General features: G+C 61.5%; 1 protein-coding gene across 4 annotated transcripts in view; it reads right to left on the minus strand.

The window, feature by feature from the left end:
* The window catches only part of SBNO2 (strawberry notch homolog 2), a 65,689-nt gene that overhangs the window by 8,960 nt on the left and 34,560 nt on the right, over window positions 1-22,169 (minus strand). For all 4 annotated transcript variants that reach the window (XM_064174762.1, XM_064174765.1, XM_064174763.1 and 1 more), the window contains 19 exons: window positions 21,540-21,636; window positions 20,160-20,320; window positions 19,301-19,434; window positions 18,426-18,516; window positions 17,225-17,368; window positions 16,599-16,716; window positions 15,409-15,514; window positions 14,455-14,608; window positions 12,704-12,880; window positions 11,956-12,053; window positions 8,570-8,652; window positions 7,119-7,319; window positions 5,958-6,133; window positions 5,057-5,188; window positions 4,204-4,339; window positions 2,751-2,863; window positions 1,545-1,616; window positions 506-614; window positions 153-227 (listed from right to left, as the gene is read on the minus strand). In XM_064174762.1, the coding sequence (XP_064030832.1) occupies window positions 153-227; window positions 506-614; window positions 1,545-1,616; window positions 2,751-2,863; window positions 4,204-4,339; window positions 5,057-5,188; window positions 5,958-6,133; window positions 7,119-7,319; window positions 8,570-8,652; window positions 11,956-12,053; window positions 12,704-12,880; window positions 14,455-14,608; window positions 15,409-15,514; window positions 16,599-16,716; window positions 17,225-17,368; window positions 18,426-18,516; window positions 19,301-19,434; window positions 20,160-20,320; window positions 21,540-21,636 (2,377 nt within the window). The remainder of the gene's footprint in view (window positions 1-152; window positions 228-505; window positions 615-1,544; window positions 1,617-2,750; window positions 2,864-4,203; window positions 4,340-5,056; window positions 5,189-5,957; window positions 6,134-7,118; window positions 7,320-8,569; window positions 8,653-11,955; window positions 12,054-12,703; window positions 12,881-14,454; window positions 14,609-15,408; window positions 15,515-16,598; window positions 16,717-17,224; window positions 17,369-18,425; window positions 18,517-19,300; window positions 19,435-20,159; window positions 20,321-21,539; window positions 21,637-22,169) is intronic.

Genomic DNA, 22,169 nt, shown 5'->3' on the forward strand with positions numbered 1-22,169 from the left:
TGGGCATGGCACCTGGGGCCAGGGTTTAGTGGCTGCGGTGGGAATCGATGACCTGAAAGGTCTCTTCCAGCCACAACAGTTCTGTGGCTCCAGTTCAGCCTCCCCTCTCCCCCTCCTCCCCCTCCAGTGGGCAGGGTGAGCTGGGCACAAACCTTTCTCCACTGTGACCATGCCACACTTGCTCTGATGGCAGAAGATCCCCACGGAGATGAGGCCTTGCTTCATCTCTGCAAGGGCAGAACACAGCCTGGGTGACTTTGGCCCTGCAGGCTCTCCTCAGCCCCCTGCAGAGCCTCTGCCCAACCATTTCCCAGCTGAGCCCCTCCCAGAGCCCTTCACCCCCACGCCTGGCACTGACAGGCATCTGGGTGGCCACTGCCAGCCTCTGCTGAGCTGCCAGCACCAGAGGTGCTGCTCCCTCCAACCACCCACCTGGCATCCCCCACCCGAGACCACCCCAGGCAAGGGCATGCAGCAGGAAGCCCAGAGCTGGGCATGTCCTTACCCTGGAAGAAGGCAGCTTCACCCCTGGCATAGCTCTTGGGCACAGGAACTCTGTTCTCAGTGTGGCTGAGGATGGTGGAGAGGACTCTGTCCAGAGCTTTAGCCCCATACTGTGAGGGGGGAGGAGAGGAACAGATCATGGACTCATGGAACCAGAGCCATGGAACCACAGGGGCAGGCAGGCTGGCAGAGAGCTCCAAGCTCCAACAGCCCAACCCAGCCCTGCCCAGGCACCAGCCCATGGCACTCAGTGCCCAGCCAGGCTTGGCCTCAACACCTCCAGCCATGGGCACTCCACCACCTCCCTGGGCAGCCCATTCCAGTGCCAATCACTCTCTCTGACAACAACTTCCTCCTAGCATCCAGCCTGAGCCTGCCCTGGCACAGCTTGAGCCTGGGTCCCCTCCTTCTGGCCCTGGCTGCCTGGCAGCAGAGCCCAACCCCACCTGGCTACAGCCTCCCTGCAGGCAGCTGCAGGCAGCAATCAGCTCTGCCCTGAGCCTCCTCTGCTGCAGGCTGCACCCCCCCAGCTCCCTCAGCCTCTCCTCACAGGGCTCTGCTCCAGGCCCCTCCCCAGCCTTGCTGCCCTGCTCTGGGCACCTTCCAGCACCTCAACATCTCTCTGCAATGGAGGAGCCCAGAACTGGGCACAGCACTGCAGGGGTGGCCTGAGCAGAGGCAGAAGGCACCCAGGGACTGAGTGTGCCACATCTCTGCTGCTGGCACTACACTGAAAGCCACAGCCCTGGTGGCTGTGCCCAGGGGAAGCTGCTCGGCAGGGACCCTCCCCTGTCCCTCACTGACCAGAGCTCAGGCACCTGCTGAGGGGCAGAGCCCAAGGACCCAGCCCAGCCCTGCCTAGGGAAGCACAACTCAATTGGAGACCCAGCCCTGGGCCCTGCAGCTCGCAGGCTGCTGCTTGCTGGAGCAGATCCTGCCTGCAGATGCCACCAACGTCCTTCCTGCCTGCCGCTGGAGGCAGCTGCCACAGCTCCGAGCCCTGCCGGGCCGAGCCAGCCCCGGGGCCGTCCCCAAATCACCTTGTTCTCGAAGTTGTACTTGCTGAGGTCCCGGGACTCGGTGGCTCGACGATCGCCGTGAGTTAAGGCACCCTGGGGAGGGCAATAAAACGACTTTGAAGTGGTGAAAACAACAGAGAAGGATGAGCCGAGGCAGGAGAGCAGCCTGGGGGCGAGCAGAGCTCCCCTGGAATGCTGAGACCTCCTCCCCACCCCTTCCCCAGAAAAGTGATCTGGGGACTGGGGATACAAATGGAAGCAATTCCTGACTGCAGTCATCCACTCCCCTGCTGGCTGGGAAGCAGGGGGAGAATTCCAGCAGCTGGGATTGGGTTCTGCTTCCCTGCCCCCTCCCCCTCCCCAGAATTCCTCCTGATGTTTAGAGTGTGACAGAATCGTTTGGATCTGGAATGGACCTGGAAGATCAGCCAGTGCCAAGCTCCCTGGCATGGGCACCTCAGAGCAGCACTGGGTGCTCAGGGACTCATCCAGCCTGGTGCTGAACACCTCCAGGGATCCCATCCTATGCTTCTGTGCTCCACAACCTCCCTGGGCAAACCTGTGCCAGCCTCTCCCCAACCTTCCCTCTCAACAATCTCTTCCTCCTCTCCACTCCCTCTCCCCGCTCAAAACCATTCCCCTCAGCCTGGCACTGCCAGCCCTTGGCACAAGTCCCTGCCCAGCTCTCCTGGAACCTCTTCAGGCACTTCAAGGCTGCTTTGAGCTCTCCCTGCAGCCTCCCAGCCCCTTCCAGGCACTTCAAGGCTGCTTTGAGCTCTCCCTGCAGCCTCCCAGCCCCTTCCAGGCACTTCAAGGCTGCTCTGAGCTCTCTCTGCAGCCTCCCAGCCCCTTCCAGGCACTGCAAGGCTGCTCTGAGCTCTCCCTGCAGCCTCCCAGCCCCTTCCAGGCACTGCAAGGCTGCTCTGAGCTCTCCCTGCAGCCTCCCAGCCCCTTCCAGGCACTGCAAGGCTGCTCTGAGCTCTCTCTGCAGCCTTCTCCTCTCCAGCCTGCACAGCTCCAACTGCCTCAAGCTGTCCCCACAGGGAAGCTTCTCTCCATCCCTCTCTGATCATCTTCATCTCCTTCCCCAAATCCCAGGAGGCTAAAAGCTTTTTGCCTCCCTCTGCTGCCATCTCCAGCACCATCCCCCTTGGCCAGGCTGGAGGGAGCAGTGCAGGGAGCAGGACCTGGGCCTGCCACATTCCTCTCTCTGCCTCAGGCACTCACCAGGCTCTCCAGACGCTTTGCCACGATGGATGCAAACCTTCTCTCCCCTGCCAGCTCAGAGATGAGGAAGACATATTCTGGAGCTGAAACCTGGTTGGATCTGTGTGTTCTACCTGCAGGGGTGTGAGAGTCACAGAGCCATGGAGTCAGGCAGGCTGGCAGAGAGCTCCAAGCTCCAAGCTCCAACAGCCCAACCCAGCCCTGCTCAGTCACCAGCCCATGGCACTCAGTGCCCAGCCAGGCTTGGCTGCAGCACCTCCAGCCATGGGCACTGCACCACCTCCCTGGGCAGCCCATTCCAGTGCCAATCACTCTGACAACAACTTCCTCCTAACATCCAGCCTAGACCTCCCCTGGCACAGCTTGAGCCTGGGTCCCCACCTGGCTACAGCCTCCCTGCAGGCAGCAATGAGCTCTGCCCTGAGCCTCCTCTGCTGCAGGCTGCACCCCCCCAGCTCCCTCAGCCTCTCCTCACAGGGCTGTGCTCCAGGCCCCTCCCCAGCCTTGCTGCCCTTCTCCAAACACCTTCCAGCACCTCAACATCTCTCTGCAATGGAGGAGCTCAGAGCTGGACACAGCACTCCAGGGGTGGCCTGAGCAGTGCTGAGCACAGGGGCACAAGAACCTCCCTGCTCCTGCTGCCCACACTGCTCCTGAGCCAGCCCAGGATGCCATTGGCTCTGCTGCCCACCTGGGCACTGCTGCCTCCTCTGCAGCTCCTCTCCCCAAGCACCCCCAGGGCCCTCTCTGCCTGGCTGCTCTCAGCCACTCTGGCCCCAGCCTGGAGCTGCTTGGGGTTGTTGTGGCCAAAGTGCAGAACCTGCCCTTGGCCTTGTTCAGTCTCATCCCCTTGGCCTCTGCCCACCCATGCAGCCTGGCCAGGTCCCTCTGCAGGGCTCTGCTACCCTCCAACAGCTCCACAGCTGCAAGGAGAGGTTGGCTCAGCCAGGTTGGCAGGGGAAGGGAAGCTGAGCAGCAGGTGAGAGCCAGAAGAGCTTCCCCTGCCAGGGCTGGTTTGCCAAGGAGATCTCTCTCTGGTCACATTCATCAGCCTTGGTGCTGCTGAGGCCTTGGCAGAGCTGATTCTACAGCCCTGACCCCTGAGGCTGAGGGGGGGTTCAGCTGGGATGTGCTTCAGCTCTTCTGTGCCCCCCAAGGAACTGTCCCTGCCCACCCAGCAGGGCCTGCCCCAAGCCTCCCCAGCACACTCCAGCCCCAAGGCTCTCTCAGATGGGGGAGTTCCTCCTGCCCACACCACAAACCCCTCCTGAAGGCAGCAGAGGAGAAATCAGCCCCAGGTGCTCTGTGCCTGCATTTCCCTCCCTGGCAGGACACAGCTGGGGGTGGGGGGCACCATGCCCAGCTCAGAGCTGTCCCCCCCAGGGCTGGCTGAGTGTCACAGCAGGTCTGAGGCAGGCTGAGGGCCAGGGGCAGGTGCCAGGGAGCTGCTCACCGAACTGCTGTATGGCTCTGTCGGCGCTCCAGGGCAGCTCCAGCGTCATGTGCACTCTGCGCCGCTGGTTCCTCACCCTCCTGTCGGCCTGCAGGGAGATCCCCGAGCTGGAGGCCTCCGAGATGATGGCTACGAGCTGAGGGAGACAGCAGCGGCTGAGAGGGGGCAGCAGAGCCCCGCACACCGCAGCCAGCCGCAGGGACTCAGGACACCCCCAGGCTGGGAGGGACCCTCCAGAGGCAGCTTGGCCAAGCCCCTGCAGGCAGCAGGGACAGCTCCAGGGCCACACCGAGTCTGCTCTTGGGTGTCTCCAGGGATGGGGACTCAAGCAGAGAGGCAGAATGGTTGAGGTTGGAAGGGATCTCCAAGATCATCTAGTGCCAACCATGGCTCAGCACAAGCTGTGCCAGCCATAGAGCCAAGGAGTCAGGCAGGCTGGCAGAGAGCTCCAAGCTCCAACAGCCCAACCCAGCCCTGCCCAGGCACCAGCCCATGGCACTCAGTGCCCAGACAGGCTTGGCTGCAACACCTCCAGCCATGGGCACTGCACCACCTCCCTGGGCAGCCCATTCCAGTGCCAATCACTCTCTCTGCCAACAACTTCCTCCTCACCTCCAGCCTGACCCTGCCGTGGCACAGCTTGAGCCTGGGTCCCCTTCTTCTGGCCCTGGCTGCCTGGCAGCAGAGCCCAACCCCAGCACCTTGGGCACATCCTGGGCCCCACAGAACGGCAGTGAGCATCACTCACCTTCCCCACCAGCCCAAAGCTGCTCAGAGCCTCCCCCAGCCTGCTCCCAAGCACTTCCAGGGATGAGGCACCCACAGGGATGGACTCAGCATGCCCCTGGCTCACCTTTTCCCCCTTCATGAACCTCTCCTTCTCCTTCAGGTTCACATGGTCTATGGAGAGGCCCTGCTCAGCACGGGACTCGAACACCACGGAGCCATCAGCCCTGCTGACCACTCGACCCTTCCTGCCTGTCATCTGCAGGGACAGACAGAGAGAGAGAGAGAGAGGGGCTGGGAGAGGGCAGAGACCTCCTCAAAGCTCCTGAAAGGCAATTCCTAGGCTCAGAGAATGGCTTGAGGTGGAAAGGACCTCAAAGATCAACCTCTGCTGTGGGCAGAGGCTCCTGGGAGCAGCACAGGATGCTCAGGGACTCATCCAGCCTGGTGCTGAACACCTCCAGGGAGGTTGTGGAGCACAGAAGCACAGAATGGGATCAAAGATCCCATTCTGTGCTTCTGTGCTCCACAACCTCCCTGGGCAAACCTCTGCCAGCCTCTCCACACCCTCCCCCTCAACAACTCCATCCTCTCCCCTCTCCCAGCTCAGAGCCATTCCTCTCCTCCTGGCACTGCCAGCCCTTGCCCAAAGTCCCTGCCCAGCTCTCCTGCAGCCCCTTTCAGGCACTGCAAAGCTGCTCTGAGCACTCCCTGCAGCCTTCCCCTCTCCAGGCTGCACAGCTCCAGCTCTCTCCCAGCCTGGCCCCACAAGGGAGGCTCTCTCCAGCCCTCTCAGCACCTTCATGGCCTCCTCTGGAGCTGCTGCTGTGGGGGGCACTAGAGGAGGCTGCAGTGCTGCAGGTGGCCTCTCAGGAGAGCAGAGGGGCAGAAGCACCTCCCTCCTGCCCACACTTCTCAACAGCCTTTGCAGACTGCAGGAAGAAATCTCTCTTCCAGCAGGAGTCCCTTTGGTGACCTCCTCCTGCCACCCAGTGCCACCCAACCACGCTGCTGACTCCCAGCAGTACCTCAGCCACATGCTCTGGGCCCCCAAAGTGGTTGATGAGTTCATCCAAGGTGTTGAGAGGTAGCTCTTTGCCCAGGGCTCTGACTTTTGCCAGCAGCTCCTGCTTCATCTTCTCCACCTGCTCCAGCTCCCTCAGGCCCTGCAGCTCTCTCTGGCAGGGCAGCATCTGGAAGTTACCTGCAACATCAAACCCAACAGGTCAGAGCCAGCTGGGGACTGAAACTGGGGGGGAAAAAAGACCCCCAAGAAGTTCCAAAGGGCTTCAGGGGGCACCACTTGTTGGGCAGAGCCACCTTGAACCTGCAGCTCTGCCAGGTGTGTGGTGAAGTCTCACTGTGCCTCCCCAGGCCCCTCTGGGGCAAGAGGGAACAGCCTCAGGTCGCAGCAGGGGAGGTTTAGGTTGGACATGAGGAACAATTTCTGCCCCCAGAGGATTGGCAAAGCTTGGCCCAAGCTGCTCAGGGCAGTGGTGGAGTCCCCATCCTTGGAGGGGCATCAGAGCTGTGGTGCTGAGGTGGTGCCCTGGCAGCAGTGGAGTCCCCATCCTTAGAGGGGCATCAAAGCCATGGTGCTGAGGGCCATGGTGCTGAGGTGGTCCCTGGCAGTGCTGGGATCAGGACTGGTCTCAATGAGCTTCAAGGTCCCTTCCAAAGGGCCTCAGAAGTCTGCCTGGGCTGGAAGGGACCCTTCCAAGGTCACCTTGGCCAAGCCCCCCTGGGCAGGGACCACCTGGCTCAGGCTGCCCAGGGCCACAGCGAGGCTGTGCCAGGGTTTTATGCTCTGCAAGGAGGAGAGCTCAGGGCCAATGATTGCTGCTCACTGAACAGAGAAGTTTCTGGAACCTTCAAGAGCCAACCTCTGGGTCCCAGCGTGGCCAGCCCAGGCCCCAGCCCAGGCCCCAGCCCAGGTGAGGCTGCAAAGCTGCCCAGGCACAGGAGGAGCTGCCCTGTGCCAAGGAGGCACCGAAAGGGTCCCCTCAGAGCAGCTCACTGCAGCCCCCCCAGAAGGGGCAGCTCTGACCTGAGGTTGTGGCTGCAGAGCACTGGGGGGGGTGGCTGTGTCCTGGGGGGTGTCTGCCTGTCCCCTGGGGTCGGTTTGCTGTCCCCTGGGTGCCCGTGGCTGGCAGGTGCCCGCGGCAGGGCTGCTGCCAGGCTCCCCTCACCCCTGTCCTCGGGCACGAAGCCATTGCAGCTGTGCTCCACCAGGATGACTTCGTCGGTCTCGAAGAGGGACTCGGGGGAGGAGTTGAAGTCGCTGTCCAGCCCCAGGTCGGAGTCGGTGCTGCTGTCGTCGCTGATCTTGATGACCCCCACGGGCTCGCAGAGAGCCTTCAGCGCCCTGGGGCAGCGACCTCTCTGCCTCCCTGCGGGCACAGCAGCGTCAGGGACGGCCCCAGCTCGCCTGGTGCGCGGCAGCAGAGGGCAGCTCAGAGAGAGGAGGAGGAGGAGGAGGAGGAATCCCAAACTAGCTGAGACTGCCCCGAATGAGAGGCAGACCTCGGAAAGGCAGAGCCAGGGCTAGGGGCAGCCAAGGAGGGAGGCAGAGAGAGGAAGAGAGAGAGAGGAAGGTCGAGGCCACTGGCTCAGGGCTGGAGCTGGCTGCACACATTGGGACAGCCACGGAGCAGGCTCCAGGCAGAGCTGAGGGCTCAGGGAAGGAGCCTGCAGGGCTGGGAACAGGCAGGACACAGGCAGCTGGCAGTGCTCTGGGATGCTCTTCGCTTCCAAGCAGAGCAAGACCTGCCCCTGCCTCGTCAGAGGTGCACAAAGCAACCTGCAGCAGCAGCCAGGACCATCTCCCCCAGCTGCCAGTGCTGCTGCCCTCCCTTCCCCCTCCCCGCGGGAGAAGAAATGCCCAAACTCTTCTTACCTGCAGCCACAGCCAACACCTTGGCAGGGGAGGGATTATCTCCCCCCAGGACACTGCCATGCCCTGCCTAAAGGGCACTGCAGAAACCTTCCTTGCAGCAAGAGGCTTCAGGACCTCCTGAGCAACCTGCTCCACCCCAGCCTAGCTCAGGGGACAAGGGGCACAGCTCCTGGGCACTGCAGAAACCCTCCTGGGCAATCTGCTCCCCTCCAGCCTAGCCCAGGAAGCAGCTGAGGGGGCAAAGGGCACAGCCAAAGGGCACTACAGAAACCTTCCTTGTAGCAAGAGGCTTCAGGACCTCCTGAGCAACCTGCTCCAGCCCAGCCTAGCCCAGGAAGCAGCTCAGTGGGCAAGGGGCACAGCTAAAGGGCACTGCAGAAACCCTCCTGAGCAACCTGCTCCCCTCCAGCCTAGCTCAGGAAGCAGCTCAGTGGGCAAGGGGCACAGCTAAAGGGCACTGCAGAAACCCTCCTGAGCAACCTGCTCCCCTCCAGCCTAGCTCAGGAAGCAGCTCAGTGGGCAAGGGGCACAGCTCCTGGGCACACGGTGGAGGCAGGGACCTCAGAGTGATGGGGAAGTGGCTTGGAGGGGAGGAAAAGGCAAAGGACCTGAAGGGATGCGAGGTGCAACCAGGGCAGAGCAGCCAGAGGCAGGGAGCAGGGAGGAGGGAGGAAGGCAAAGCAGAAGCTGAGTGGCTGGGGCAGGCAGCAGGCAGGAGGCAGAGGCTGGGCAGGGTGCTCTTACGTTTTCTCTTAATGCCAGCTCCTCTGTCCCTCTTTCTTTTGGCTGAAGGGAAGTGCTTCTGAATGAGGGAGAGGAAGACGCCTCTGAAAGCAAGATGCACAATTTACTCTGGCTGCCAGGCACAGGAACACCTGAGGGCTGCATCAGGAAGCAAAAGGGACCTGAAACAGCACCCCAGGGGCATGAGAGAAGGGCAGGTCCTGCACTGCAGCTCCCAGGGTGCCAGCAGCCCCACTGGTACCCCCACAGCAGCAGCTGCTCAGCCCCAGTGTGCTCCACCAAAGGGCACAGCTGGCACCAGTAGGTCCTCAGGGAGGAGCTGGGCTTGGGGAGGGGAGGGAAAGGTCTAAAAGGTGAGGAATGGAATGGGTTGGGTTGGAAGGGAGCTGAAAGATCAGACAGTGCCAAGCTCCCTGGCATGGGCAGGGACAGCTCCCAGCAGCACAGGGTGCCCAAGGCCTCATCCAGCCTGGGGCTGAACACCTCCAGGGAGGTTGTGGAGCACAGAAGCACAGAATGGGAGCTTTGATCCACAACCTCCCTGGGCAAACCTGTGCCAGTGTCTCACTATCCTCAACCTGTGCCAGCCTCTCCCCACCCTCCCTCTCAACAATCTCTTCCTCCTCTCCACTCTCCCTCTCCCAGCTCAAAGCCATTCCCTTCAGCCTGGCACTGCCAGCCCTTGGCACAAGTCCCTGCCCAGCTCTCCTGCAGCCCCTTTCAAGCACTGCAAGGCTGCTCTGAGCTCTCCCTGCAGCCTTCTCCTCTCCAGGCTGAACCAACCTCAACTCTTCAGCCTGTCCTCCACAGCAGAGCTTCTTCAGCCCTCTCTGATCACCTCTGTGGCCTCCTCTGACCCCACTCCAACAACCTGATGTCCTTTCAGCCATAGATCTGTGACTCAGCAACCTTCAAGACCTTCTTCCCTCTCTTCACCTGGCTCAGAATTAGCCTGGGGAGGTGACCACCCCAAAACATCAGAGGTTAGGTTGGAAGGGAGCTCAGGCTCACCCAGGCTGTGCAGCCCCAACTCTCTGCCCTAGGTGGAGGAGACTCTGCCACAGAAGCAGGGCAAGAGCCTGGGCTCTTTGCCACCACTTGGCATCCCAGAGGGCTTTCCAGAGCTGCACACAGCAAACACTCACAGTATCAACCAGGTTGGAAGAGACCTCATAGATCATCACTCTGCTGGGAAGCTTCTGCCTCACCACCCAGCAGTAATTCCCACTGCTCCCAGCCCCTCTCCAGGCCCTCACAGCAGAGCTCACCCTCAGGCTGTCCAACAAGGGCTCCACTAAGTCTTCTGATGAAGAGGACAGGGCCCTGTGTGGCCATGAAGCAGCAGACTGGCACAGTGTGGAGGGGTTCAGGGCAATGGGCAGACAAAAACCCACCTGAGAGGAGGTGGAAAGCAAAGGTGCCTGTGCAGGGAGCAGTGCTCCGAGCGCTGACTGCACTGGGTGGGGATGAACCCCCCCAGCAGTGAGGAGGCTGAAGGAGCTCTGGGTGGAAAACAAACTGCTGACAGCAACAGCTGAGGGCCATGGACATGCCAGGGGCTGAGTGAGAGAAAGAGGGGCTGGGGGTGCAGGGAGGGAGCTCTGAGAGCCTTGGTGTGAGGGGCTGGAGGGGACAGGCGCAGCCCTGCCAAGTGGTTCAGCTGCACAGCACCAGGATAGGTCCTTCCCTCTGGGCTCCCAACACAGCTACTGCCAGGTCTGCATCCTCCTCCCTCCTCTTCCCAACACTGCCCTCCCTGTGCCCCCTGGGAGCCAAGGCCTGGGCTGGCATCCACTGCCCCAGCAGCTCCTTTATTTTTAACCCTGGTTCTCGGCACCTTCTCAACCCCTGCAGCTTCCCAGCACACTGCCCCCCAGAGATCCCCTGGGCTGCTGCAGAACCAGGAGGCCACATCTGGAGGCTCAGCAGATGCCAGGAGGCATTGAGTGCTCTGGGCAGCACTGCAGGACTGGCAGCTCCTGCCCCTAGAGCTGGGGACACAGCAGGGAGGCTGTGAGCTGCTGAGCGCAGCCAAGCAAAGCTCAAAGAGACCATGGAGGCCTCTTGCCTCAGCTCCTCTCTGAAGTCTGTGCCAGGAAGAGAGCAAATGGATCCCAGCAGTGTGGGATCTGCCCTGCAGACTGCCACCAGACTGGGGTTTGTCAGTGGAATGGGCTGGAGGCAGCAGAGTGCCCCCAGCAGTGCAGGAGGAAAGGTTGGCCTGGAGTGGACACAGGTTGGCCCTGGCCCCTCTCAGGGCTGGCACTGAAGAACAGAGGAGCAGCTCTGCCACCTGCAGAGCAGAGGAAACCCAACTCCAGCAGGGGCCCAAGGTTCTGTTCCCACTTCTGCGCCTGCCTGGGGCTCTGAAAGCCACAGAAATGGGAGGAGCAAGTCCTGAGCCTCTGCCCCCAGGGAACCCCGAGCCGAGGAAGCCCAGAATGGGTTGGAATGGACCTGAAAGATCAACCAGTGCCAACCTGCCTGGCATGGGGCAGGGGCAGCTCCCACCAGCACAGGGTGCTCAAGGTTCTCATCCAGCCTGGCCTTGAACACCTGAGGGTGTATCCCCTTGGTCTGGCCCTGGCTGCCTGGCAGCAGAGCCCAACCCCACCTGGCTCCAGCCTCCCTGCAGGCAGCTGCAGGCAGCAATGAGCTCTGCCCTGAGCCTGCTCTGTGCCAGGCTGCACACCCCCAGCTCCCTCAGCCTCTCCTCACAGGGCTCTGCTCCAGGCCCCTCCCCAGCCTTGCTGCCCTGCTCTCAACACCTTCCAGCACCTCAACATCTCTCTGCAATTCAGGAGCCCAGAACTGGACACAGCACTGCAGGGGTGTCCTGAGCAGTGCTGAGCACAGGGGCACAAGAACCTCCCTGCTCCTGCTGCCCACACTGCTCCTGAGCCAGCCCAGGATGCCATTGGCTCTGCTGCCCACCTGGGCACTGCTGCCTCCTCTGCAGCTGCTCCCTCCCAGCACCCCCAGGGCCCTCTCTGCCTGCCTGCTCTCAGCCACTTCCCTTTCCAGGAAGGAATCTGGGCAGGGGGAAGCTGAACTCCTGCTTCCTTCTCCCCAGACCTTTCCCAGCTCTTCTCCCCAGCCTGTTCCCTTTCTGGCTCTCCTACACCTGCCAATTCTTTCCCACGACTCAGATCAGGTTGTTCAGCTAAGTTTGGGCCAGAGAAGACTCCAAACTCCAGGACCTAGCTGATAAAAGCCTCCCAGAAGAAAAGGTCCCAACCCCCACTCAAGACCCCAGCCAAATACCCTCATCCAATTCCAGCCTGGCTAAACTGCTGCAGGGGATGAGTGCCCCAGCTCTGGGGGCAGGGCATTTTCCCTGGCACCCTTGCAGCCCCCCAGAAGCCAAGCAGGGAGGTTGGACTCACTCTGCAGCAGACACAAAGCAGTTTAGGTGTCCATCATTCTCATCCAGGACTTCTCTGGTGCGAGCCTCCCCTGTGGACTGCAGGCCGATGACGATGCACTGGAGGGAGACAGGAGAGGGAGAAGCACCTCAGAGGCAGAAGAGAAAGAGACCTTCAAAAATCAGCCAGTTCCAACCTCCCCTACCAGAAGAGGTCACTCAAAGGTCTCATTCAAGCTGGTCCTCAACACCTCCCTGAGCAAACCTCTGCCAGGCTCTCCCCAGCCTCAAAGCTCTCACCCAAGCTGCTCCTGAACACCTCCAGGGAGGTTGTGCACCTCCTGTGCTCCACAACCCCCCTGGGCAAACCTGTGCCAGTCTCTGCCCACCCTCAAAGCTCTCTTCCAAGCTGCTCCTGTACACCTCCAGGAATGAGACTCAAAGGTCTGACCCAAGCTGCTCCTGGACACCTCCAGGGATGAGACTCAAAGGTCTGACCCAAGCTGCTCCTGAACACCTCCAGGGATGAGACTCAAAGGTCTGACCCAAGCTGCTCCTGGACACCTCCAGGGATGAGACTCAGAGGTCTGACCCAAGCTGCTCCTGGACACCTCCAGGGATGAGACTTGAAGGTCTGACCCAAGCTGCTCCTGGACACCTCAACTCCCTCTCAGCCTCACAGCTCGGTCGAAGGCTTCCAGCCCCCCGCTGCCTGGCAAGGTGAGCCTGGTGGCTGCTGCCCCCCTGCCCCCCTGGCCCTGCCAGCTCACCTTGTCCTTCTGCAGCTCCTCCTGGGCCAGCTCCACCAGCCTGCGCACCTTGGCGGCGATGCAGAGGTACTTGAAGAAGCGTTGGTGAGCAGCCCAGAACTGCCCCCACAGCGACTTGCGCGACTCCAGCCCCAGCCAGTCTGCTGCCTGCTGGAACACTGCCAGGGCCTCTGCCCACTGCGGGCACAGGGGCACAGACAATCAGAGTCATGGAATCAGGCAGGCTAGAAGAGAGCTCCAAGCTCAGCCAGTCCAACCTAGCACCCAGCCCTGGCCAATCACCCAGAGCACGGCACTCAGTGCCCAGCCAGGCTTGGCTGCAACACCTCCAGCCATGGGCACTGCACCACCTCCCTGGGCAGCCCATTCCAGTGCCAATCACTCTCTCTGACAACAGCTTCCTCCTCACATCCAGCCTAGATCTCCCCTGGCACAGCTTGAGGCTGTGTCCCCTTCTTCTGTCCCTGGCTGCCTGGCAGCAGAGCCCACCCCCACCTGGCTACAGCCTCCCTGCAGGCAGCTGCAGGCAGCAATGAGCTCTGCCCTGAGCCTCCTCTGCTGCAGGCTGCACACCCCCAGCTCCCTCAGCCTCTCCTCACAGGGCTCTGCTCCAGGCCCCTCCCCAGCCTTGCTGCCCTGCTCTGGGCACCTTCCAGCACCTCAACAGCTCTCTGCAATTCAGGAGCCCAGAACTGGACACAGCACTCCAGGGGTGGCCTGAGCAGTGCTGAGCACAGGGGCACAAGAACCTCCCTGCTCCTGCTGCCCACACTGCTCCTCAGCCAGCCCAGGATGCCATTGGCTCTGCTGCCCACCTGGGCACTGCTGCCTCCTCTGCAGCTACTCTCTATCAGTACTCCCAGGGCCCTTTCCTCCTGGCTGCTCTCAGCCACTCTGGCCCCAGCCTGGAGCTGCTTGGGGTTGTTGTGGCCAAAGTGCAGAACCTGCCCTTGGCCTTGTTCAGTCTCATCCCCTTGGCCTCTGCCCACCCACGCAGCCTGGCCAGGTCCCTCTGCAGGGCTCTGCTACCTTCCAACAGATCAAGTCCTGCTCCTAGCTTGGTGTCATCTGCAAACTGACTGGGTCAGGAGTCACTCTGACAGCATCCAGCCCAAACTAGAGCCTTCCTCCACAGCTGAGGCAGAGGCACAATGAAGCAGGTTGGAAAAGGCCTCTGGGATCATCCAGTCCAACCCAGCAGCTAACAGCTCCTAACTACCTACCCCTGGCACCAAGTGCCTCCTGCAGCCTCCCTTGAAACACCTCCAGGCATGGGCACTCCACCACCTCTCTGGGCAGCCTCTGCCCATCCCTGACCACTCTGGCAGCAAAGAAACTGCTCCTCAGCTCCAACCCAACCCTCCCCTGGCACAACCTCAGGCCATTTCCTCTCCTTCTATCCCCTGATGCTAGAGAGCAGAGCCCAAGCCCAGCCTCCCTGCAGCCTCCTCTCAGGGAGGTTAGGGAGCAGTGAGGTCTCCTCTCAGCCTCCTCTCCACACCAAACAATCCAGTGGCTGATGAAGCTGAGCACTCTCCTCTGCTTGCCAGGAAGGAGCTCCAGCAAGCACCAGGTGATGGTTTGATGTTTATCCACAAGCTGAGCCTCTGCTCCCCTTTGTCTGTCCCATGACCAAACTCACTTCATGCTCATGGCCACGTTGAGGCTCCTCAAACCCTCCCCCACAGGCAGAGGCTGTGCCCAAAGCCTGAGCCAACCTCCCCCTCCCCACTGCAGCAGGTGCAGCTCACCAGCTTGGCTGCCTTGTCATAGACAGCCTTGTAGTGCTGATCCAGAGGGATCTCCTCGATCCTGAAGGTGACTCCAGTGAAGCTGAGCTGCCTGGCAATGTACATCCCACTGACCTTCATGTCCATGGCCACGATCTCCATGGCACCAACTCCCCTGGCAGAGCAGACAGCAGTGAAAGCCTCTCCTCTGCCACAGGGCAGCAGCTCTGCACAGCCACCACCTGCCCTCAGGCAGCACTTGACAGGGGCACAGAGTGGCAGAGGCTGGGAGGGACCTCCAGGGATCATCCAGCCCAACCCCCCCTGCCAGAGCAGCATCACCCAGGGCAGGGCACACAGGAACAGAGGCTTGGAAGGCTCCAGCAGAGGAGACTCCACAACCTCCCTGCTCCAGGCCTCCAGCACCCTCACACCAGAGAAGTTTCTCCCCCCGTGGAGGTGAAGCCTTCTCTGTTCCAGTTTGTGTCCACTGCTCCTTGGCTCCTTCCTGCACAGCACCAAGAGGAGCTTGGCCCCATCCACCTGCCCCCCACCCCCCAGATATTCACAGGCACTGCTCAGAGCCCTCTCAGCCTTCTCCTCTCCACACTGACCACCCCCAGGGCTCTCAGTCTCTCTTCACAGGGGAGGTGCTCATCATCATCCTCATAGCTCCCAGTGGACTCCCTCCAGCAGATCCCTGCCTCCCTTGAACTGGACTCAATCCTCCAGCTGTGCTCTCAGCAGGGTAGAGCAGAGGGGGAGAAGAACCTGCCCAGCCCTGCTGGCCACACTTCCCTTCGTGCCCCCCAGGCTGCCATGGTCCCTCTTGGCCACAGGGGCCCACTGCTGCCCCACGCAGAACTTGCTGCCCGCCAGAGCTCCACAGCCTTTCTCTGCCCACATCACTGCCCAGACAAAGGCTGCCCCCGAAGGCAAGGCAAGGCAGGGGGAGGGAAGCTGAGCCCCACTCACCTCTTCTCGATGGCATGCAGGAACTCCTCGAAGGCTCTGAAGGGAGTGCCCTCGCCCCAGATGCCCAAGCGGCTCATGTAGATCATGTTCTTGGGCTCAGAGGCTCCTGAGGGGCACAACCAGGGCAGAGCTCTGACTCAAGGCAAACACAGAGCTCTGGAGGCTGGAAGAGATCTTTGAGCTCATCCACTCCAACCTCTCAGCCAGAGCTCACAACCCCCCCGGCTGCTGCTGAGCCACCTCCCTTGGCACCAAGGCCAGGCAGCGGCAGAGCACCTCCAGGCATGGGCACTGCAGCACCAGGCATGGGCACTGCAGCTCCAGGCATGGGCACTGCAGCACCAGGCATGGGCACTGCAGCACCAGGCATGGGCACTGCAGCACCTCCCTGGGCAGCTCAGTAACACACTCAGGCAACTCACCTGGTTGGCAAAGCCCTGCAAGACCATGCAGGCTAAGCAGCAACCCAGCCCCACCATGGGCACTCAGCTATGGCCCCAGGTGCCATGGCCACACCTTTCTTGGCTGCCCCCAGGCATGGGCACTCCACCACCTCCCTGGGCAGCCTCTGCCAGCCCCTGAGCACTCTGGCAGCAAAGAAACTGTTCCTCAGCTCCAACCTAACCCTGCCCTGGTGCAACCTGAAGCCATTCCCTCTCTCCTGTCGTTGCAGGTGAGAAGAGCCCAACCCCAGCTCACTGCAGGCTCCTCTCAGGGAGCTGTAGAGGGCAATGAGGCCTCCCTCAGCCTCCTCTGCTCCAGACTGCACAACCTCAGCTCCCTCAGCTGCTCCTCGAAGGATTTGGGTTGCAGGCCCTTCTCCAGCTCCATTGCCCTCCCCTGGACACCCTCCAGCATCTCAGTGCCCTCTAAGCCAACCCTTCCTGCAGCAGTCAAGTGCCACTGTGCCAGGGGAGGTCCAAGGCCCCTTCCAAACGTTGCCCCCACACAGCTGAACCACAGCCCAGGAACCAGCTCAGCTGGAGGCAAATGAGTCCAACCTGCCCAGAAGTCCCAAGCAATGGCAGTGATGAGGCCTGGGGCAGATCCTGGCACCCTCAGCACCCCTCTGGCACTGCAGCACCACTCACCCCTCCCTGCCTGGGCTCTCAGCCTAAGTGCTCTCGGCCCAGGGGCATCCTTCAGGGCAGAGGTGAGTGGTGGCTGCCCAGCTGCAGGCAGAGGCTCACCTGTGGCACTGGCATAGACCACCCTTGCTCGAGGCAGCTTGTTCTGCAGGTCCAGCACTGCTTTGCCCATCTTGGTGGAGCTGGCATTCTTGGCCTTGTGGCACTCATCAAACACAATCTGGAGGGGAAGGGCAGCTAAGGAGAAAGGGCAGAAAGTGCAACCCAGCTGCCTGCATCCAGCCGATGAGCAAGAGAGCTGCTGGCTGCCCACACCTGCTGGGCCTGCCTCTGTGCTGCTGAGTCCCAGGGCATTCCCCTCCCTCTCCCTTCACTCCCAGGTCTGGCTGGGAATGCTGAAGGAGGCGGAGAGAGGAGGGAGAGGGAGGGAGGAGGGAGGGGGAGGAGCGAAAGAGGGAGGGAGGGAGGGAGGGAGAGGAGGGGGAGAGAGGAGGGAAGGAGAAAGAGGAGGGGGAGAGAGGAGGGAGGGCAGGAGGGAGAGGAGGGGGAGAGAGGAGGGAGGGCAGGAGAGGAGGGGGGACAGGAGGAGAGAGCAGTGTGGGGGCAGTGCTCACATTTCAGCACCCACCCCAGGCACAGCTGCTCCCAGGCCCCCGGGCTGGGCCCAGGCTCTCTGTGCCTGGCCTGGGGGCCATGGGCTCTGCAGGGAGACCTTTCCCCAAGGATACAACTCCTTCGAAGTTCTCCCTGCACCAGTCCAGGATCTGCTTCAAGCGTGTCCTGTGCTGCCCTCCCGCCTGGCTCTCGCCGATCAGCGCCGAGTAGGTGGCAAAGAGAACTCCCTCTGAGGTAGCAGTGTCCCCGTACTTGATCTGCAGGGGACAGCAGCACACAGCTCACAGCGGCACACAGGGGCACAGCAGCAACAGCAGCACACAGCAGGACACAGCTCACAGCGGCACACAGGGACACAGCAGCACACAGGGACACAGCAGCACACAGCAGCAGCACCAGCAGCACACAGCAGCAGCAGCACCCCACAGCAGCAGCAGCACCACACAGCAGCAGCAGCACCCCACAGCAGCAGCAGCACCACACAGCAGCAGCAGCACCACACAGCAGCAGCAGCAGCAGCACCACACAGCAGCAGCAGCACCACACAGCAGCAGCAGCAGCAGCACCACACAGCAGCAGCAGCAGCACCACACAGCAGCAGCAGCAGCAGCAGCAGCAGCACCACACAGCAGCAGCAGCACCACACAGCAGCAGCACCACACAGCAGCAGCAGCAGCACCACACAGCAGCAGCAGCAGCAGCACCACACAGCAGCAGCAGCAGCAGCACCACACAGCAGCAGCAGCAGCACCACACAGCAGCAGCACACAGGGGCACAGCACTTGGCCCCAGCACCTCCTGCCCATCCTCTGCCCACAGCCCTGCCGCAAGCCACAGAGCAGAGTGGGTGGAAGGGACCCGTGGAGAGCATCCAGGGCAGGGGCCCCTGGAGGAGGGGACTCAGGACGCACCCGGGGGGCATTCAGTGTCTCCAGCACCTCTGAGCAGCCTGCCCCAGGGCTCTGGCACCTTTCCATGACAGAAGTTCCCCCTCCCGTTCAGGTGGGACTTCTGATGGGCAGGTTTGTGCCCACTGCCCCTTGTGGATGGCATCACATTGGCAGCTCCCAGTCTCCAGGGACCTCTGCAGTGGGTCAGGACTGTCACAGCCCTGCTGCATTTTGCCCTTGCCTGGAGCATGCTTCTTGGTCGCTGCAGGAAGCAGCTCAGTGCTCAGCCTGAGCATGGAAACGCAGCAGGAGCTTGGAGTGGGAAGAGGAGGCTGAGAGGAGGGGACAGGAGGCTGCTGCTGCTCTGCTTGCTCAGGTGGAGCCTTCCACCCTCCCCACAGCTCCAAGGACAACCTCTCCCTACCTTATTCAAAGCATGCACAGGAATGTGGGAGGCTTCAATGTCCTTCAGGTCCCTCTCAGCATCATACTTAAGATCATTTGAGACACTGAACCTGCAAAGGAAGGCTCTGGTCAGCTCCTGGGGAGACCAGCAGGAGAGCTGGGGAGCAAAAGCACAACCAGCAGCTGTGGGGAGACTCTGCACAGCCTCAGTGCTGAACAGACTGCCTGAGGCAGCACACAACTGCCACTGAATCATAGGCGGGGGAGGAAGCCTCTGGAGCCCCTCCAGTCCAAGCCCCTGCCAGGGCAGGGGGCACCTGGTCACAGAGGAGCAGCTCCAGGTGGGGGTTGGATGTCCCCAGAGATGGAGCCTCCAGCACCTCTCTGGGCAGCCTGCCCCAGGCCTCCCCCACCCCTCAAGAAGTTCCTCCTCGTGTCCAGATGGAACCTCCTAGGGTCAGGTTTGTGCCCATGGCCCCTGGCCCTGCCACTGGGCACCACTGCCCAAAGCCAGTGGAAGGGGGAGGGGAGAGAAAGGAGAGGGAGGGAAAAGGAGAGGGAGGGGAGATGGAAGGAGGGGGAGGGGGAGAAGGGGAGATGGGGAAGGGGGGGAAGGGGAGATGGGGAAGGGGGGGAAGGGGAGATGGGGAAGGGGAGGAAGGGGAGATGGGGAAGGGGAGATGGGAAGGGGGAGGGGAGAGGAAGATTCCCATTCCACAAGCACCAAGAGGTGGAAAGGACTCAGGCAAGGCCACGGCAATGAGTCAGCTCCGAGGCCAACATCAGCACTGAGGAATTCCTCACCCCCAGATCCAAGCTAACTCCGGAGGCCTTACGGGAAAAGGAGAGGCAGAGCCGCGGCGAAGCCCAACCCCCCCCTGCCCCCGGGCTTACCACAGAGCCTTCCTCCTCCCCCTCAGATAGTTCTCAAAGATGATGCCTGCCACGGTCCTGCCCTTGCCGACTCCAGCACCATCCCCGATGAGGAACCCAGCTCGCTGCCCGCTGGGGAGCAGAACCTCGTGTTGCTGGCAGGAGGCAGAGGAAGAGGAGCAGAGAATCAAAGCCAGGTTGGTCTCCTCTCAAAGGAGCTCAGGAGAGCATCACTTCAATCCTGGCAACCCAACCCAGGCTCAAGAGAAAGGGCAGCAGCATGGGCTAAGTGCCAGGGGTGCAGGTGAGCACCTCAGAGCAGCACAGGGGGCTCAGGGATTGATCCAGCCTGGTGCTGAGCACCTCCAGGGAGGTTGTGGAGCACAGAAGCACAGAATGGGATCTTTGATCCCATTCTGTGCTTCTGTGCTCCACAACCTCCCTGGGAAAACCTGTGCCAGGCTCTCACCACCCTCAACCTGTGCCAGGGTCTCACCACCCTCAACCTGTGCCAGGGTCTCACCACCCTCTGTGATCTCTGATCCCATTCTGTGCTCCACAACCTCCCTGGGCAAACCTGTGCCTCACAGGGCTGTGCTCCAGGCCCCTCCCCAGCCTTGCTGCCCTTCTCCAGACACCTTCCAGCACCTCAACATCTCTCTGCAATGCAGGAGCCCAGAACTGGACACAGCAGTGCAGGGGTGGCCTGAGCAGTGCTGAGCACAGGGGCACAAGAACCTCCCTGCTCCTGCTGCCCACACTGCTTCTGAGTCAGCCCAGGATGTGTCCAACCTACACCTCCCCTGCTGCAACCTGAGGTTATTTTCACCTCCATCTTGCCCCCCTCTGTCCCCTGGGGGGCACAGGAGCAGTCCCCTACCTGGCAGGCATAAATGATGGCTTCCAGCTGTAGTGCAGAGAGGGAGCCTTTGTCAGCCACAGCGTGGGGCAGGGCCAGGCTGTAGGTGATGTCAGGAGGGGGCACACTGGACAGGGTGCTGGTTTCCACCACCAGGTCAGGGTGGTGCTTCCCAATCTTGGCTGCATGAGAGGGCAGAAACACAGAGCTCAAGGTCAGGATTGCTTTGGGGCAGCTCCAAAGGAGTGCAGAGGACTCTTGCTCAGAGGATCAGAGGATGTCAGGGGTGGGAAGGGACCCAAAGAGATCATCTCTGATCCCCCTGCCAGAGCAGGGTCCTGATCCAGTGCTGGTCACGCAGGAGCACATCCAGACAGGCCTGGAAGGGCTCCAGAGAAGGAGACTCCACAACCTCTCTGGGCAGCCTGTGCCAGTAAAGAAGTTCTTGATCATGTTGGGATGAGGCTTCCTGTGCTGCAGCTTCCATCCCTCACCCCTTGTCCTTGCCCCTGTGTCCCAGGATCAGAGGATGGCAGAGGTTGGAAGGAGCCCAAAGAGATCAATCATCTCCAACCCCTGCCAGAGCAGGACCACACAATCCAGCCCAGGGCACACAGAACACATCCAGACAGGCCTGGAAAGGCTCCACACAAGGAGACTCCACAACCTCTCTGGGCAGCCTGTGCCAGGCTCTGGGACCCTTCCAGGCAAGGAGTTCCCCCTGGTGCTGAGCTGCAACCTCCTGTGCTGCAGCTTCCATCCACTGCTGCTGGGCCTGTCCCAAGGAGCAGGGAGCAGAGCCTGTTGCTGATCAGCTGCAGCCCTCTGCTCAGGCCAGAGCAGCACAGGGTGGGAAGGGGTTGGAAGGGGCCTCTGGAGATCCTCCAGTCCAAGCCCTCTGCCAGAGCAGAGTCACTCAGAGCAGGACTGGATCCAGGGCAGGTTGAGAGCCTCCCTCTGGGCAGCCTGCTCCAGGCTCCAGCACCCACACAGGGAAGAAGTTTTCCCTCCTGGGGTCTAGTTTGTGTCCTTGGCCTGTCCCTGAGCTCCACTGAGGAGACAGAGCTGAGCCCTGCTCTGCACTCCTGCTCCACTGCAATTTCACACTGCCAAAATCCAGCCATGCCCCCCCAGATCCAGCCATGCCCCCCTCAAATCCAGCCATGCCCCCTCAGATCCAGCCATGCCCCCTCCAGAAGCAAGCAGAGAGAAGAGCTGTGCTAAGCAAGCACAGCACCAAGCCAGGAGCAGTGCCCTGGGAAGGTCTCCCCAGGGGAAGGTCAAGCTCAGGAGGTGCCAAGGCAGACACTGGGCACTGCCTGCAGCAATCAGGGGAGCAGCTGACGAGGAAGGGCCCCGAGGGAGTGCCCAGAGCCTCCCCCAGCCCTGCAGGACACTCACACTTCGAAGGGATGTACTCTGCATAGGTCTCTGTTTGCCCCAACTCTTCTGTTTCTTCCTCCTCCCCTTCATCCTCCTCCTCTGCAGGAGCCTGAGACTGAGAAGCAGCAGAGTTAAGGCTCTGCCCGAGCCATGGGCACCCAAGAGCAGAGCAGAGTCACAACCCAGCCCCTGCACCAAGTGCCCACCCCTCAGACACAGCCCAGGCCACCCTAAAGCACCTGCCAGAGCCTCCCCCAGGAGCCCCAAACGCCTGGGGAGGTTCTTCCAACACTTGGCCCACGCTGAGCAGAGGAAGATGCTTCCACCTGGGGCTGGCAGAAGGTGTGCCCAGCTGTGCCCTGCCCTCTGGCACTGAGCTAAAGGTCCTGGAGCAGCTCTGAGCTTGGAACATGAAGTCAGCAAAGCCCAAATCATTCCTTGGCACAGAGAGGTTCCAGCAGGAGCCCCCTGGCAGAGGGCAGTGCCCTTCCTGTGCTCTTGCCCAGCTTCCTCTGAAGGGAAAGAGGTCACTGCCTGCTGTGATGTCACCAAGCTCAGGGCCTGGTGCCCACTGAACCTACTGATGGTGCCAACACAGAGCCACAGAGTGGCTCAGGCTGGAAAAGGACCTCAAAGCTCATCAGCTCC

The sequence above is a fragment of the Pogoniulus pusillus genome, chromosome 41, assembly GCF_015220805.1.
Source record: "Pogoniulus pusillus isolate bPogPus1 chromosome 41, bPogPus1.pri, whole genome shotgun sequence".
Classification (NCBI taxonomy): Eukaryota; Metazoa; Chordata; class Aves; order Piciformes; family Lybiidae; genus Pogoniulus; species Pogoniulus pusillus.